This window comes from Muscardinus avellanarius, assembly GCF_963383645.1.
Source record: "Muscardinus avellanarius genome assembly, chromosome: 17".
Lineage (NCBI taxonomy): Eukaryota > Metazoa > Chordata > Mammalia > Rodentia > Gliridae > Muscardinus > Muscardinus avellanarius.
The window spans coordinates 62,866,394-62,881,926 of record NC_137803.1 but is presented as its reverse complement, the minus strand read 5'-3'; the positions used below and the strand labels follow the sequence as shown (position 1 = coordinate 62,881,926).

The following is a 15,533-nucleotide window of genomic DNA, read 5'->3' as shown; positions in this document are numbered from 1 at the left end:
TAGCAGGGAAATGATATTTAACTGTTGGGCTATACCCCTAGTCCTGATTTATTTCTTATGGTCTCTTACAGTGAATCTTTGTTACATGAGTTTAACATGACATAAAAACCCAGGGATTCTTTAAAAGAATAAAAACCTTATAGGCTACTGAAAATCATAAGTTCTCAGAAAAAAATTTAATGTTACTGTTGGGACCCTAGAATAAATTCTAAACATCAAGAACATATTATTTACTCTCATATTTTCTTAGAATCAGATTTAAACAAATAGGTGAACTTTACTTGTATAATTGTTTAAAATCTATTTTGGGAAATGAATTAAAATAATATGTGATAGTAAGTTTTAAGTTACTGTTTCTCCTGTAAATACCCAGTAATCTAATATAAAAATATCAGTAAGTGCTAAAATGAAGCCTATATTCATACTATAAATAGTTTTGATAAATTAAGTTTACAGACTAGGCTTGGTGGCACATGTCTGTAAGCCCATTACTTGGGAGGCTGACACAGGAGGATCACAGGTTCAAGACCAGCCTCAGCAACTTAGCCATACTCCCGGCAACCTGGCACTACCCTGTTTTCAAACAAAATTAAAACGGGCTGGCAGTGTAGCTCAGAGATAGAACACCCCTGGGTTCGATCCCTAGTATTACAGAACAACACCAAAAAATAAACAAAACAAAAAACCCTGCGCTTACAGACCCAAGAGTAGCTAATGTTGGCAAAGTTTTGCAAACTTGTACGACTAACTTGAAAGGAGGTAGCCATAGAGTGTTTACTAAGTAGCCTGTGTTAGGTTGTGGGTTGTTAAGGACTTAGGAAGCCAGGTGTGGACAGTCTAAAAGTGATTGGAAACCTGGGCATGGCGGTACATACTTGTAGTCCTACTACGTGGGAGGCCGAGATAGGAGGATCAAAGGTTTGAGGACAGCCTCAGCAGGTAGTCTCATCAGCCTAGCAAGACCATTAAAAAAAGGGGGGTGGGGGCTGGGAGTGTAGCTCAGAGGTGTAATACCCCTAGCTTCGATCCCCAGTACCACGAAAATTAAAATAATTAGGATCTATGAAGTTAATTTTGGATCCTTGTTGGAGATAGTCCGGTCTTGGTGACCTTTAAATTTTCCTGTTAGGTCATAGGAATGGTGACTCTGCAGAAGACAATATAACGTGTCCTTTCTTCTCTAGTAATGCTGCAGCCCTTTGACTATGATCCCAATGAAAAGAGTAAACACAAGTTTATGGTCCAGACCATTTTTGCTCCACCCAACACTTCAGACATGGAAGCTGTGGTAAGTATAGAAGGCACATGCGATTTACTGGGAGGCGTTTGGTTTAGACCATGGGTTTTGTTTAGCTCTCCACAGGGAAGCCTAACTTTTAGACTAAAAACAACCCTTTGAATGTATTTGTTACAGATGATGCTAATTTCAAAAATGGAAAGGCTTTGACATAGTGTTTCTTAGAAACAGTTTAGAACGGTGACTACCAAGAGTAAAGCCCTGTGATGGCTAGCGCCGGCTGTCGAGGTCTAGGCTCACGCAGGTTCTGTGCCTTCGGCAGGGACCGCGGTGGTGGTCGCCGGCCGTCCCCCAGCGCCCGGAGCCACTCGGCTGGAGCCGGCCCTGCAGCGAGCCTGCCGCCATCTTCATTGTCTCATGTGTGCTTTTGTTTGATTTTAGTGGAAAGAGGCAAAGCCTGATGAATTAATGGATTCTAAATTGAGATGTGTCTTTGAAATGCCGAATGAAAACGATAAGCTGGTAAGTAGGAGAGCGAGGGCGTTGGAGCTGCTGAGCTCGGATGCTTCGATGGCCTTGGCGGGGTGTGATCCGGCTGGCTCGCTGGGGACAGTATTCATTTGAGCTATTTTGTAATATGCTTTTTCATCCAAGGAGGAGGAAATGCTTCTTCAGTCCATGCTGCAGGATGGGGGGGTTAATTTAATTCTCCTAAATTTTGGCCACTTAACCACTTAAAGGTTTTTTTTTTTTGAGATATATAGATGATATAAATGTATATATATGCACACACATATGTACATGTATACACACACATAGGTATAATTAAAGAACAAGATAATATAAACTACTTTTTGGTAACTGTCAGTTTAGCGATAAAGAATTTAATTTAAGGCCGGGCGTGGTGGCGCACGCTTGTAATCCCCGCGCTTGGGAGGCAGAGACAGGAGGATTGCGCAGGTTCGAAGCCAGCCGCGCACGCTGGCTTAGGAGACCCTGTTTCCAAATAAAAATGTAAAAATAGGTCTGGGAGTGTAGCCCGGAGGTAGAAGGGCTTCCAGGAACCCCCGTACCACCAAAAAAAAAAAAAAAAAAAAAGAATTTAATTTACCTGGCTAGTTCATTCTCGGTTTGGTGTTTCTCAAGATTTTGCTTTTAATTTTGGTCAAAATTGATGTTATAATATTTTTTAGTAAATAATCTATTGTTGCTTATTGATTGGTATGAGGCAAATAGGAAGCGGGCACTAAGGAATAGATGTGTGTAGTTACAGCAAACCAAGCCAAATATAGTTATTTTTTAAAAATTAGGCATTAAGGAAACACCTAGAAGTGTAAACAGGAAAAGCACATGCAGTGAGCCCATGGAACCTGTGGCCAGCTGTAATGGTCCCCGCTCTGTCGTTATTCTTACTAAATCCCCACCACGTTCTCTTGCTCAGGTTAAGGCAAATCCCAGGAGTTAGAGGAGTTAGCCTATTTCTGTCTATCTCTTTCAGAGGACTGTAAAAGAACAAAGTATTTTAATATCAGTGCTGCCATTGACCTGCCTGTAGAAGTCTAACGTGCCGCTTAGTAAGACTGTCCAGGCCGCGTTCACACTGTCTCCCGTGTGATGGATTTGGGTGTTTTTTTGCAGCTGGCTTGACTTGAGATAAAAACAAAATCCAGATATGTGAACGTTACTTAAATTTGGAATTCCCCCTCTGTTTTTCTCTTGAAAAATTATGAATACCACCTGAACTAGGTTTGCGTGTAGACTTTCTCACATACTGGGCTCCACGGATTCTGTCCTTGGGGCGCCGTTGGGCTTTTTCTCTGTCCTTAATATTTCCTAGATTCAAGTTGGATAGAGGCCTCATCAGCTGAGGTGCGCTCTGCTGAGGTTAGGGTGGTGAAGACTGCTTTCTGCTCTGTGTGTGTGGTTCGTTTGGTGACGTGAGCAGCCATTGCTGTGCAAGTTCTGAGTGCTTTTCACCAGAGCCACCCACTTGCCCAGGAGCAGTGTCTGAGGCCGCTCAGTCGGCACAGCTGAGAGGTGGGAGGGGTACTGCAGGCCGCTGGTGCGGTGGGTCAGGACAGGGCCGCCGCTGTGCTGGTGCGGTGGGTCAGGACAGGGCCGCTGCTGTGCTGGTGCGGTGGGTCAGGACAGGGCCGCTGCTGTGCTGGTGCGGTGGGTAGAGGACAGGGCAGCTGTGCTGGTGCGGTGGGTCAGGACAGGGCTGCCGCTGTGCTGGTGCAGTGGGTAGAGGACAGGGCCGCCGCTGTGCTGGTGCGGTGGGTCAGGACAGGGCCGCCGCTGTGCTGGTGCGGTGGGTCAGGACAGGGCCGCCGCTGTGCTGGTGCGGTGGGTCAGGACAGGGCCGCCGCTGTGCTGGTGCGGTGGGTCAGGACAGGGCCGCCGCTGTGCTGGTGCGGTGGGTCAGGAAGGGCCGCCGCTGTGCTGGTGCAGTGGGTAGAGGACAGGGCCGCCGCTGTGCTGGTGCGGTGGGTAGAGGACAGGGCCGCCGCTGTGCTGGTGCAGTGGGTCAGGACAGGGCAGCTGTGCTGGTGCGGTGGGTCAGGACAGGGCCGCCGCTCTGCTGGTGCAGTGGGTCAAGACAGGGCCGCCGCTGTGCTGGTGCGGTGGGTAGAGGACAGGGCCGCTGCTGTGCTGGTGCAGTGGGTAGAGGACAGGGCTGCCACTGTGCTGGTGCGGTGGGTCAGGACAGGGCCGCTGCTGTGCTGGTACGGTGCAGGGTCACTGCTCTGAGGGAATCTGGCCACATGGCCACAGCTGAGGCGGCAGTGTAGCCCAGGTGTCTGAAACGCACCTGGGGCTACATAAAAGGTGAGCTTTTGTCACTCCCCAGTACACTGCAAGAACAGTTGTGAGGACCCTGTGCTCATCTAGTACTGGATCAGTGGTTGTGTTTATAAGGGGGTAAACGCGGAGGATTTCTTTAGTGTTTTTTTTTTTTTTTTTTTTGTGGGTCTGGGGATGTAACCCATGGACATTCTACCTCCAAGCGACACCCCCAGACCTATTTTCTATTCTTTATTTTGAAACAGGGTCTCACTGAGTTGCTGAGACTGTGGACGAGCCTGGGTCCTCCTGTCTCAGCCTCCCCCTGCTGGGATGGCGAGTGCGCACCGTGCGTGCACCCCTGGTGATGCACGCCCTTCCCTCCTCATGCTGCGTCTGCTGTGCTGCACGTGCTCCGGGGGCTCCGTGACGGCCCCTTGCCGTCATTGGTGCTCAGACTGCTGGAGGTTCTTCAGGTTGGTTCTTTTGACCTGACAGTCTTTGGTAACTTTCTTGGTGTCTCGTGAGATTTCTCCAGGCCCGGACCTGGAGTTCTTGGAGCAGCTCTGGGCCCTTCAGTGGGAGGAGGAGTCTCGGAATCCAGTGTGGGCTGGGCCCTGGGCTTGCCGGGATGTCTGCCAGACGGTCCGTTCTTCTGGCCAAGATGAGAGGGCATTCATTTGTCATTTAAGGTATTTTTTCCAAGGGCGGGGTTTTATGGATGAAGCCACATGGCAGCAGCACAAGGATGCTGTGGAGATTTTGGTTTCCTATGATTGCATTTTATGGCTAGGATTTGTCTTTGAAGATACTGGATAATTTGGAATGTGTAAAGTCTTAACTGATTCTGAGAAGGGTGAGCACTTCTGTGAATCAGCTCAAGCAGTATTTGGCAATAACTGCCTGATGACTCATGGTTTATTAATCTTGCCGTTTTGATTTTTGATGGATATTTTTAATTGTTTGGAATTTTCAAGTTTTGCATATCAAATAAAACAGCACTGCTGGGAGTGGTGGCGCACGCTTGTAATCCCAGTACTTGGGAGGCTGAGACAGGAAGGTCACAGGTTCAAAGCCAGTCTCAGCAATGTAGAAAGGCCACGGAAACCTAATAAGACCCTGTTTCAAAATAAAGAATTAAAATAGGGCGGGGATGTATCTTGGAGCTAGAATGCCCTGGGGCTAACTCCCCAGTCTCCCTCCCCACAGAAGTGCTTTGTGGGCGGGGGAGAAGCATCACCATTTCAGATTTATATAATCCAAATGTATGAAAAATTTATAATACACGCAGGTTAGAGGTGGCCATCACTGATTCACGTGCCTGTTATGAGGACGAAGGCTAGGCGTAGCTGGTATTACGACGCGGTGTTTCCTAAGCGGGGAGAGTGCTCGTGCGTTGGGAACTGTGACTCGTACGCGGAGTCACATTGTGTATTTATGTGTCAAAGGATCTTAGAAGACCTGCAGTAAAGAAGTATGTTTAACCAGCATTTTCATGTACTGTAATTAACTTCTGGAATATCCAGTGCTCTGAAAAAGAACTTTTTGGAAAGAACTATTCCTGCTTTAATTCATTCTTGTGGTGTTAACCTGAGGATTCCGTAAGAAATGCTAAGCACTGAGAAGTGTATGTAAATTCAGTGCACAGACTCAGTTCCATCTGTTGCTTATGTGACTGTCGGGTCATTTTAATGCTGTGTCTCATGCTCTTTGGGAAATAGGAGCGTCAAGCATCACATGTCGTCTTCATGATAGTGGGAAGTGTGCGACTTCATAACTACAGATGCACACAAAACACGCTTTCATATTACTTTCTGAAATTTGGTTTTAGGGAATTTGCGTATCAATGGATAGTGGTTCCTCGTGATAGTTTAGTTTTAGTTTAGGTTTTGTTTTGTTTGCTGTTTTATTTTTTGTTATATTCTTTGGTGGTACTAGAGATTGAAATGAGGGATGTTCTTCCTCTGAACTACACCCCTAGCCTTATTTTTAATGTTTTTCAGTTTTGAAACAGCTTCACTGTGCAAGATTAGTAATGCATACTTATAAAGGACAGTATAAAATATGTTTTTTAGTTTATTTTTTTGTGGTACTGGGGTTTAAACCCGGGGCATTCTACCTCAGAGCTACATCCCCAGTCCTGTTTTTATCCTTTATTTTGAAATGGTCTTACTAAGTTGTGGAGGGCTTCACTAAGTAGCTGAGGCTGGACACAAACCTGCACTCCTGTCTCAGCCTCCCAAGCGCTGGGATTACAGGTATGCACCACCATGCCTGGCTCTGCTTTTTAGTTTATAACTGTGATGGCATATATTATTTGAGATATTCTGAATTTTTTTAGTGGTTTATTTACTTACTTTTTTTTAGTAGTTTATTTACTTAGCACTAGCAATGCTGGGGATGGAACCCAGGGCCTTGTGCATAATAGTTCTAAACCTACTACTGTTCCTCCTTTCCCTCCCCCTCTAACGCCCTAGCCCAGTTTTTCTTAGCTTCTATATTGCAAAGTGTTTTAATATGTAACTCTCCCGATGGCATATATGAAGCAGTGGAGAGGTTTGCATCAGTTAGTAATCCTGACTGTGTATTATTACTGTTGTTTCCACTCAAGTGTACAGTGTGCATCATTGCCATTGCCAGGGATGTTAATGTATACACCCTTCATCGGGTATAGTTACCAGTTTTTTGTCACCTTAAAAAGTTTATCATCAGAATTTAATATTCAACTTAGAAAAGTTTGGTTATTGTTAATAGTTTTTGTGGTCCTGGGGATTGAACCAAGGAGCATCCATCCCCAAGCTATACCCCTGAGCCTGTTTTACTTTGAACCAGTCTTGCCAAGTTTCAGAGGCTGGACTGGGCCTGCAGTCTTCTGTCTCAGCCTCCTATGTACTGAGATTACAGGTGTCGCCACCACACCTGGCTAAAATGTGGTTATTATTGAAAGCAGATAGATTTGAAATAAACTGTCACAGTTGTAGATGTTTTTTCTCAAACATGGTATAGCCAGCAGGTCAAGGTGACTTCTTTTTTCTTTTCTTTCTTTCTTTTTTTTTTTTTTTTGTGGTACTGAGGATTAAACCCAGAGGCATTCTATCTCTGAGCTACACCCCGTGGCCTATTTTTTATTCTTTATTTTGAAACTGGTTCTCACTGAGTCGCAGAGGGCCTCACTAAGTAGCTGAGGCTGTCCGCAAACCGCGATTCTCCAGTCTCAGCCTCCCAAATGCTGGGATTACAAGCGTGTGCCACCACGCCCAGCTTGTGAGACCCTGTTTTAAAATAAATAATAAAAAAATAGAGCTGGGCTGTATCTCAGAGGTTAGAATGCCTCTGGGTTCCACCCCCGTACCGCAAGTGAAAAAAGTATTTTAAATTACAAAATGGTTCTAATTTATGTGCACAGTAGAGTGAATTTTGTTTTGGAAATTTGCTCTCTGATTTGAATCACAGATGAGTGACCAAGGAAACCGAGGGACCATTTTATTTTAAAACAAAAGGAGTAAAAAAAAAATTATTAAATTTTCTGGGTGGCAGGAATAAGCACCGACTGCCTTTGGGCGTGCTGAGCGTGCGTCCTCGCCGCTGGAGCAGCGTGTGGCGGGCTGTGGTGTGAGCAGTGTGTGCCGGCAAGGGCCTGCAGTGTCCCCTCGAGTTACTCCATGCTCACCTGAGGAGCACCAGCGCCCTCCTGCACGTGCCGCCGCAGTGCGCACCGGTGCTCAGGTGGCTTCCAGCCATGAGCTCATCTGGTTACGTCAGCGCTGGGTTTTGAAACACTAATGTGCAGTTAGTGATAGCAGGACTCATTGTGTTCTTAAGGATTTAATGATATTTATGACATTTTATGACCTATTCAGTATATTGTGATAATTTAAAAAAATGTTTAGGTGTCCTTACTTGTACTGGACATTTTCTATATTCCTTAAGTATATTGCATTTCATACATGTCCTCCATTGAATATTTGATAATGACATATTTTCTAGGAGAAAGTATTTATTTTAGTGATGATTTTGGGCAATAAGAATAGAATTTTAGTGAGTCGTACATACTTAGACATTTGATGGTTAGAAGTGTACATTATTTTATGTTAAGGTATAGAATACATATCAATTAGAAGTTATTTCAGAGTTTGTTTAAACCTTTCTGTATAATTTTTTTTTATTTGTACCAAAGGAATTTGAGAAGATAGGAAGAAAACTGTGGAGTTTATGGTATGCTAAGAGTTTGTGTGTGTGTGAGTATGAGTTCTTGAGTAAAAAGAGGTTTATAAATCATTACATTTTTAACCTCAGAGGAAATTGTCCACGTTACGTGTTATCAAAGGTAAGAACAGTGGAAGTGCTTCGTTCAGGTGCGGATGAGCGCGTAACTCGTAAAATGAACCGCAGAGCTAGAGAAGCTCTCGTGTCCAGACGGCATGAGGCTAGAGCTCATGTTTGTATATCTGGTAACTGGACATGCAGGTAGATCGTAGCTCATTTTGTTTGGGAAATAATCTAAGAAGCGCGTTCAGAAGCTTTGGTACTTTTTGCTTTAACAGCCAGTACTTATTAATGCTGCTTCTTATGCTAGCACAGTTACGTTGAGTAAATGTGAACGGTTTGGAGGCTAATGCTTCTGTGTTGTCAGTCATTCCCAGTAAGCAGGAGAAGTCGGTTGGGTTGAGCCTGAGATGTGTTTCCCATGCCGCCTCAGGGTCCCGCCCCTCCAGGGACTGCTCCGAATGTCACCTCGGTGAGCAGCGCCACCGACACAGCCGCGGCAGCTGGCAGTTACCACACGAAGAACGAGCCCAAGGGACTCACTGTGTTCAAACGGGAAAAGCAGAAGGTTTGTTAGAGGGCGCTAACAGGCACAGGTGCCTTCCGGTGCCGCTAAGTTATGTACGGAAGCGCGTTGCGGCGTGGTATACGAAACAGGTAGAATAAGAAAACTTGGGCTGTGTTTGAGTTACAGTAGAACCACAGAGCATTGGCTAATCATTCCTACGATGACTCTTCAAACAGTGAGCCTTAGAAAGCGGCAGCAGTGAGCAGGACACTAGCATCAGGTCTCAGTCCTGGGGGAGAGGTCTGGGCAGCCCACGGTACAGGGGCTCTAGCTTGTTGGGCTTAGGGTAGCAGCGCCCCAGTTAGGCAGGTGCTGCAACACTGCTCTTCAGACAGGCCTCTGAGTCTGTAAAAAAGACAAATGAGATTATATTTTATATTTTCCTATCAAATACAATTATAGTAACTTCCTCATAATGGTCATGGTTGGGTATTTGCAATGCCCCAGGCTAGGAGAATTTTTAGTTAATGCCCTTAGTTCATGAGAGAGAGAGGGAGGGAGGGAAGGAGGGAGGGAGAGAGAGAGAGTGAGTGTGTGTGTGTGTGTGTGTGTGTGTGTGTGTGTGTGTGTTATGTTTAACATTTCCTGAAGCAAAATGCCACCCCACCCCCATCAGTAAAGTAATAGGAACCTTTTGGTGGTGGAATGGGTACTGTGTGATTCTCTTGACCATTTCTTGTTTACCTACAAAGAAACCCCCACAGTTCTTTTTCTGGTATTAGGACTTGAATGCAGAGGTTTCTACCACTGACCTATACCCCCCAGCCCTTTGTATGTTTTCATCTTGAGACAGGGACTTGCCCATACTGACCCTCTGCCAGTGTGTTCCCTGCTGCCTCAGCCTCCTGAGGACCGGCTTACAGGGAGCGCCAGCACCTTGCAGGAACTCACAGCCTCCTTAGGTTGTCTGTAGAGCAGGTGTGCGGGACCCCTGGGGGCCGGCGTCAAGGACAGGCAGTCGCAGAGAAGGCAGACACAGGTGCTCCTGAGTAATATTTTTCTGAAAAGGGGGCTGTAAGCCGATTTAAGTTTGGGAACCTCTGGCTTATATTTTGATTTGATTTAGCAGATATGCATACTAATAAGGCTTTGAAAGAAAGAATCCTTAATCTAAATGTCTAGTACTTTTTTGATTTGTGATGTTGAGTCATTTACTTCTGGGAATCCTGACCGTAGAGAAAACAGTAAATTGTTTGTTGGAGTGGGGAAGAACATTTCAGGTGACTTTTATTTAGATACTGTGTTTTAGCTCACTGGTTAATATTTTAGTTCTGACAGCCATGCTGTAGTCCTTGCTTTTTAGGCTTATTCCCTTCCTATACACTGACATCCTTAGTCCTAACAGTCACAGGACGCTCTTGCAAACACCTCCTTACAGTTTGCCTTGCCCTTCCGTTTCCAATCCCAGTGGAGTTACCTGGAATGTTGGGATTGACGTTCTGATGGCTGTTAGATAGGAAAACGACAGAAGGTGGGTGGATGGAAAGAGGCACACGGTGGGAACAGTGGGACACGCACAACATGCGTGTCGTCTTCGTAAGCTGACGCACAGCCGTGAGCGCCCTGTGTTCTAGTTGCAGTGTAAGTATATTGTTAACATAATGCTACTGTCCGAGTGTGTAAGAGTCACAGCATGTTGAATCCTTCTAGTTTCCTTGTTTCACGGTTCTCAGAACAACCAGTCTCCTCTTTCTGGACCAGTCTGAAGCAGCTCTCAAGGAACAGCCAGACCTCACTAATGGAGCTCCCGAATGGCAGCGTTTCCTTAAGGTCACATCCGCTTAGTGTTTCCACCAGCCCGCCCCTTAGCCTCCAACTAAGCTAGTTATATGTACTTAGCCATGAAATATACATAAATAAATTAGATTTCTTTGCATCTGCTGTGTATGTTGACTGGTCTGTAGGGGATTGAAGCGTGTGTGGCTCGCTCACTTGTGAGGTGTGGCCGCGCTTCACTCTATCGTCTTTATATTCGCACCCCACAATTGGTCATGCGACTTTTTTTTTGTTATAGAAGCGATGTTAAAATCACGAAAACTTTCAATATAAAAACAAAAAATCGCCGGGCGTGGTGGCGCACGCTTGTAATCCCCGCGCTTGGGAGGCGGAGACAGAAGGATCGCGCAGGTTCGAAGCCAGCCGTGCTGGCTTAAGAGACCCTGTTTCCAAATAAAAATATAAAAATGGGTCTGGGAGTGTAGCCTGGAGGTGGAAGGGTTTCCAGGAACCCCAGAACCACCAAAACCAAAAACCCACCACCATTCAAAGATATTCCTCCATGCATTATTTAAAAATCATAAAGAACGAGAAGCTACCCATCAAACTTTAACAGAAGTGCAGTGTTTAAGTAATTTTGGTAAGGCCCAGAATAGATGTTTAATGACATTGTGTCATTTAAAATAACTAACCGGGTGTGGTGGCACACACGCTTGTAATCCCAGCATTTTGGGGGGGGCGGAGACGGAGGTTCGTGGACAGCCTCAGTTATTTAGCGAGGCCCTTCGCAACTCATCGAGACCCAGTTTCAAAAATAAGAAGACTAAAAAATAGGGCTGGGGTTTAGCTCGGAGGTACAACGCCCCTGGATTCCATCCCTGGTACCGCAAAAAAAAAAAAAAAATAGTAATAATAAAATAAAATAATTAAAATATAAGCATATAACTCAAAGCAGGGTAGGGTTATATGGCACTAATTTTATAATTGAAAATGATAGTTAAAATATAAGCCTATATGAGCCAGGTGTGGTGGTGCATGCTTGGAATCCCAGCATTTGGGAGGCTGAGGCAGGTGGATCACTGTTCATGGGCAGCCTCAACTCCTTAGCGAGGCCCTCTGCAATTTAGCGCCTGTTTCAAAATTAATGATAAAAAGTAGGTCTGGGGATGTTGCTTGAAGGTAGAACGCCCCTGGGTCCCAGCATTAGCACCACAAACATTACCACCATCACCCTTCTCAGCTGAAAAGTCTGCAAAGTAGAAAACTCTACAGAGAGATCCGTGCACACCGAACCTCACTGGAACGTGACTCTTTCTGCGTGCATTTAGACCTGCTGGCCAGATCACATGTTCTTAAATACTAGTTTTGCCCCTGAGCAGTTTCTTTACACTTAATATAAACTTGGCGGCAGGGATGGTATGGTGGGTGTGTGGCCTCTAACCTTAGGAGTTTTGTGGGCTCTCAAGGGTAATGTTCTAAATGTCTTTGTTACCTGAATAAAGCAGGTTTGTGTCCATCTAAGTTTTTCTTTTTAATCTCTGGTTGCTGGGCTTGGAGCGCGGCCTTTGCGTGCGTCACCACGAACCGTCCCCAGCCTTGTGAGGGCTTTGACCTTTGGAGCTTTCATGAGATGAGCAGGGCTGCGCTCCCTGCTCCACCCTCACTGTTAGGTGTGGTGCCTGCTGTTGGGGGACGTGCAGGGGGCGGGGAGAGCACAGGCTCGGACCACCAGGACCACTGCGCTTTGTCCCGCCCTGTGCCGTGCTGTGTGCGGTTCTTCCTCCATTCCAGTCTTGCCTCCGTTTCCTGCTTTCATTAGCAGAAGCTGCGCCTTTCTTGGCATGTCGTTTTGTCGGTGGTTTCTCCTTTCTCTGGGATGCTTGGGGTCCGCTCCCGTCTCCAGAACCTCCTTTGGGCCGCAGGGTGGAGCGCTGTAGAGGACCCTCCTCGTTGGGCTTTGGCATTGCTCAGCATACTTTGGCCGAGTCACTACGGAGGCTCAGAGAGTTGGGTTTCAGGGTGAAGTGGTTCTGTTCTCCCAGCCGCTGGGGTACTTAGGAGCGAGCTCCAGAGGCACGTCGCTAGGATGTGTGCTCCGTGCTACGGACGGTAAGTGTGGGCCGGTGCCTGGCGAGTTAGTTGGTATTACCTGGCCTAGTCCTTTTCAAACTGTTGCACATGGCCATAACATCTGGTACTTTAAAAATTCTGTTAATGAAATTAAAGATGGTCAGAACTCTTCAAGAATTTCAAGAAGTAGAATTTACATCTTGTTTGTTCAAAATCTTTGAGGTTCAGTGTTTAAAAATTCCACTGTCTCTGTACTACAGAACGATATGGAGCCTAGCAAAGCCGCCCCACTGAACGCATCGAAGCAGGATGGACCCATGCCAAAGCCGCACAGTGTTTCCCTCAACGATACGGAGACCAGGAAGCTGATGGAAGAGTGTAAAAGACTGCAGGGGGAGATGATGAAGCTCTCGGAAGAGAACCGGCACCTGCGAGTAAGTTGCGCCGGTGGCGGCGAGCTCAGGAGCCGTGTTTCGGCCATTCAGCCGCCGTTGTCGCGCGCGCGCGCGCGTGTGTGTGTGTGTGTGTGTGTGTGTGTGTGTGTGTGTGTGTAAATAGAGCCTCCCTAAGTTGCTGAGAGCCTCACTAAGTAGCTGAGGCTGGCTTGAACCTGTGCTATCCTCCTGTCTCAGCCTCCCAAGCGCAGGAAGTGCAAGCCTGCGCCATCACTCCTGGCCCATTCAGCCGTCTCCCTAAAGCTCTTCCCGGGCGCTGTTCTCCTCTCTCCGGGTATGACTGTGTCCCCCTCTGTCTTGGTCCTCCCGGCCCTCCCACTTTGAGCACGCCAGGCTTCGCCTCAGCACCTGCATGGTCGGGACACGGCTGCGTGCCTGGCTGGTTTCTGCTGCCCTTCCCCTCACACAGCTCCCCGTCCCACTGTGCTGCCAGTCGCTACTTACGGAGCTGTTGAGCGTGTGAATTCAAGTCGAGAGGTGCGGTGAGTGTAAAGTACCCGACAGTGGTTACTACCAAAGAAGAAGGGGATCTGTCCTCCCTCTCGTGGGCAGTAATTCCCTTGGACAAGAACTACTTCATGTGTGTGCGTTCACTACACAGACACATGGCAGTCATTCACAGCTTTGAATGTAAAGGTCAAGGAGCATTGGTTTGAGTGTGTACAGTTCCTAAATAATTTGCCTTTAAAAGACCCGAATACTTTTAAGCTTTTCACATCAAAGTCGAGGGCACAAAAATGTATAAATAAGTAAGCTACGTTCTGAAGTTCATCTGCATTTGATTATTTCTTCTGTTAAAAGTATGTAGAAACTACTACACTCTTAAGTCAGAAGCACTGAATTGCGAATTGCGTCTCTGACTTTATCTCGGGTTGCAGTGCCCCTTGAGGGCCCCTCCCCGCAGGCCTGTCTCTAGATCGTGGAAGGGCATCTCTGTTTCACACCCACCCCACGGGATCGTAGGGCGCTGTTCTGGTATGTGTGTACGTGTGGGCGGCCATGGGACCAGCGCCACTCTACATGGAGACCCACCCTCAGCCTTGCCGAGTTGCCGAGGCTAGCCTTGAACTTGGAATCCTCCTGTCTCAGCCTCTAGGGCACTGGAATGACAAGTTCTGGTCTTTGAATGAAGTGTATTCTTTAGAATGTTCAGTGGATTTTTTTTTTTAAAGGCCACTGTGTATCTCCTGATGGGGAGGCAAGAATGGAAACCATAGGAGCAGCATGGCTGGGGAAGGACTGGGAAGCAGGCGAGGGAGCAGGAGTTGGCTGCCAAGGCTTACTCCTTGTCTCTCTAAGTGGTTATTTTGTGGTGCCGGGGACTGAACACTGTGGCCCTCTGCCTCTGAGTGACAACTTCAGCCCTACTTTATGTTTTGCTTTGAGGCAGCGTCTAAGTTGCTAAGGGCTCACTAAATTGCCGGGGCTGGCCTGGAGCCTTGGAGCCTCCTGTCTCAGCCTCCCAAGGACTGGAATTCCAGGCCTCCATCCCCACGCCTGGCCCCTCTCTGCTCTTTGTGCAGGTGTTCTAAATGGCACTTTATTTGAAAGAGGAATCTGTTTTTTAAAAAAAAGAAACCTGACAGTCCATGGGCTCATCGAGGGCTTCAGCTCCTTGGCGTGTCCGCAGCCGGCCCTCACTGTCATGTATCCTTGCCGCCCTGTCTGAGCAGCCCCTTTGACTGCTTCCAGTTCTGTGGTACTTACTCCAGACTGGCCATCTTATAGGAGTATAAGCACAGAATCTGTGTTTTGGAATGTATTTTTCAGTTCCAGCTTGTGAAGTCAGTATTACTGAGTACTTATTGTGTACTTTACCCCCTCCTAAAGGTCCTCACGGTGACGCTGCAGTTGAGTGGTTCTGAGCCGTGTGGCCGTCACTTCAGTCTGCTTTTAGACTCCGTCACTCCGGGGCGTTTCCTGACGTGGTTACAGTGAATCCCTCGCCGTAGGCACCCACAGTCGGCTTTCTGCCCCAGTAGACTTTGAGTGCCGGTAGTCTGCTTGTGTGAATGTTTGTTTTAAAAATCTCTCTGCATTTTTCCTCCTAGGATGAAGGCCTCAGGCTCAGGAAGGTAGCGCATTCGGATAAACCTGGGTCCAGCTCAGCCGCGTCCTTCAGAGATAACGTCAGCAGTCCGCTTCCTTCACTTCTGGTTGTGATCGCAGCCATATTCATTGGGTTCTTTCTAGGGAAATTCATCTTGTAGAGTGGAGCATGCAGAGTGCTATTTCTTTTTTTTTCTCTTGACCAGAAAAAGATTTGTTTACCTACCACTTCATTGGTAGTACGGCCCGCGGTGACCATCTTTTGTGTGTACAGCGTCATATAGGCTTTGCCTTTAATGATCTCTTACGGTTAGAAAACACAATAAAAACAAACTGTTCGGCTCCTGGACAAGTTGTATATTACCAGATCATCACTAGCAAATGTCAG

At 46.8% G+C, this 15,533-nt stretch overlaps 1 protein-coding gene across 2 annotated transcripts in view; it reads left to right on the top strand.

Annotated features, from left to right (window-relative positions):
* Positions 1–15,306, top strand: part of VAPA (VAMP associated protein A) — a gene marked incomplete at both ends in the record, with an annotated part of 38,018 nt that extends 22,712 nt beyond the window's left edge. The window contains 5 exons of one of the 2 annotated variants that reach the window (XM_080714541.1): positions 1,185–1,288; positions 1,679–1,759; positions 8,721–8,855; positions 12,902–13,075; positions 15,148–15,306. In XM_080714541.1, the coding sequence (XP_080570667.1) occupies positions 1,185–1,288; positions 1,679–1,759; positions 8,721–8,855; positions 12,902–13,075; positions 15,148–15,306 (653 nt within the window). The remainder of the gene's footprint in view (positions 1–1,184; positions 1,289–1,678; positions 1,760–8,720; positions 8,856–12,901; positions 13,076–15,147) is intronic. The other variant, XM_080714542.1, reaches the window with a different exon arrangement.
* Positions 15,307–15,533: the final 227 nt, after the last annotated feature.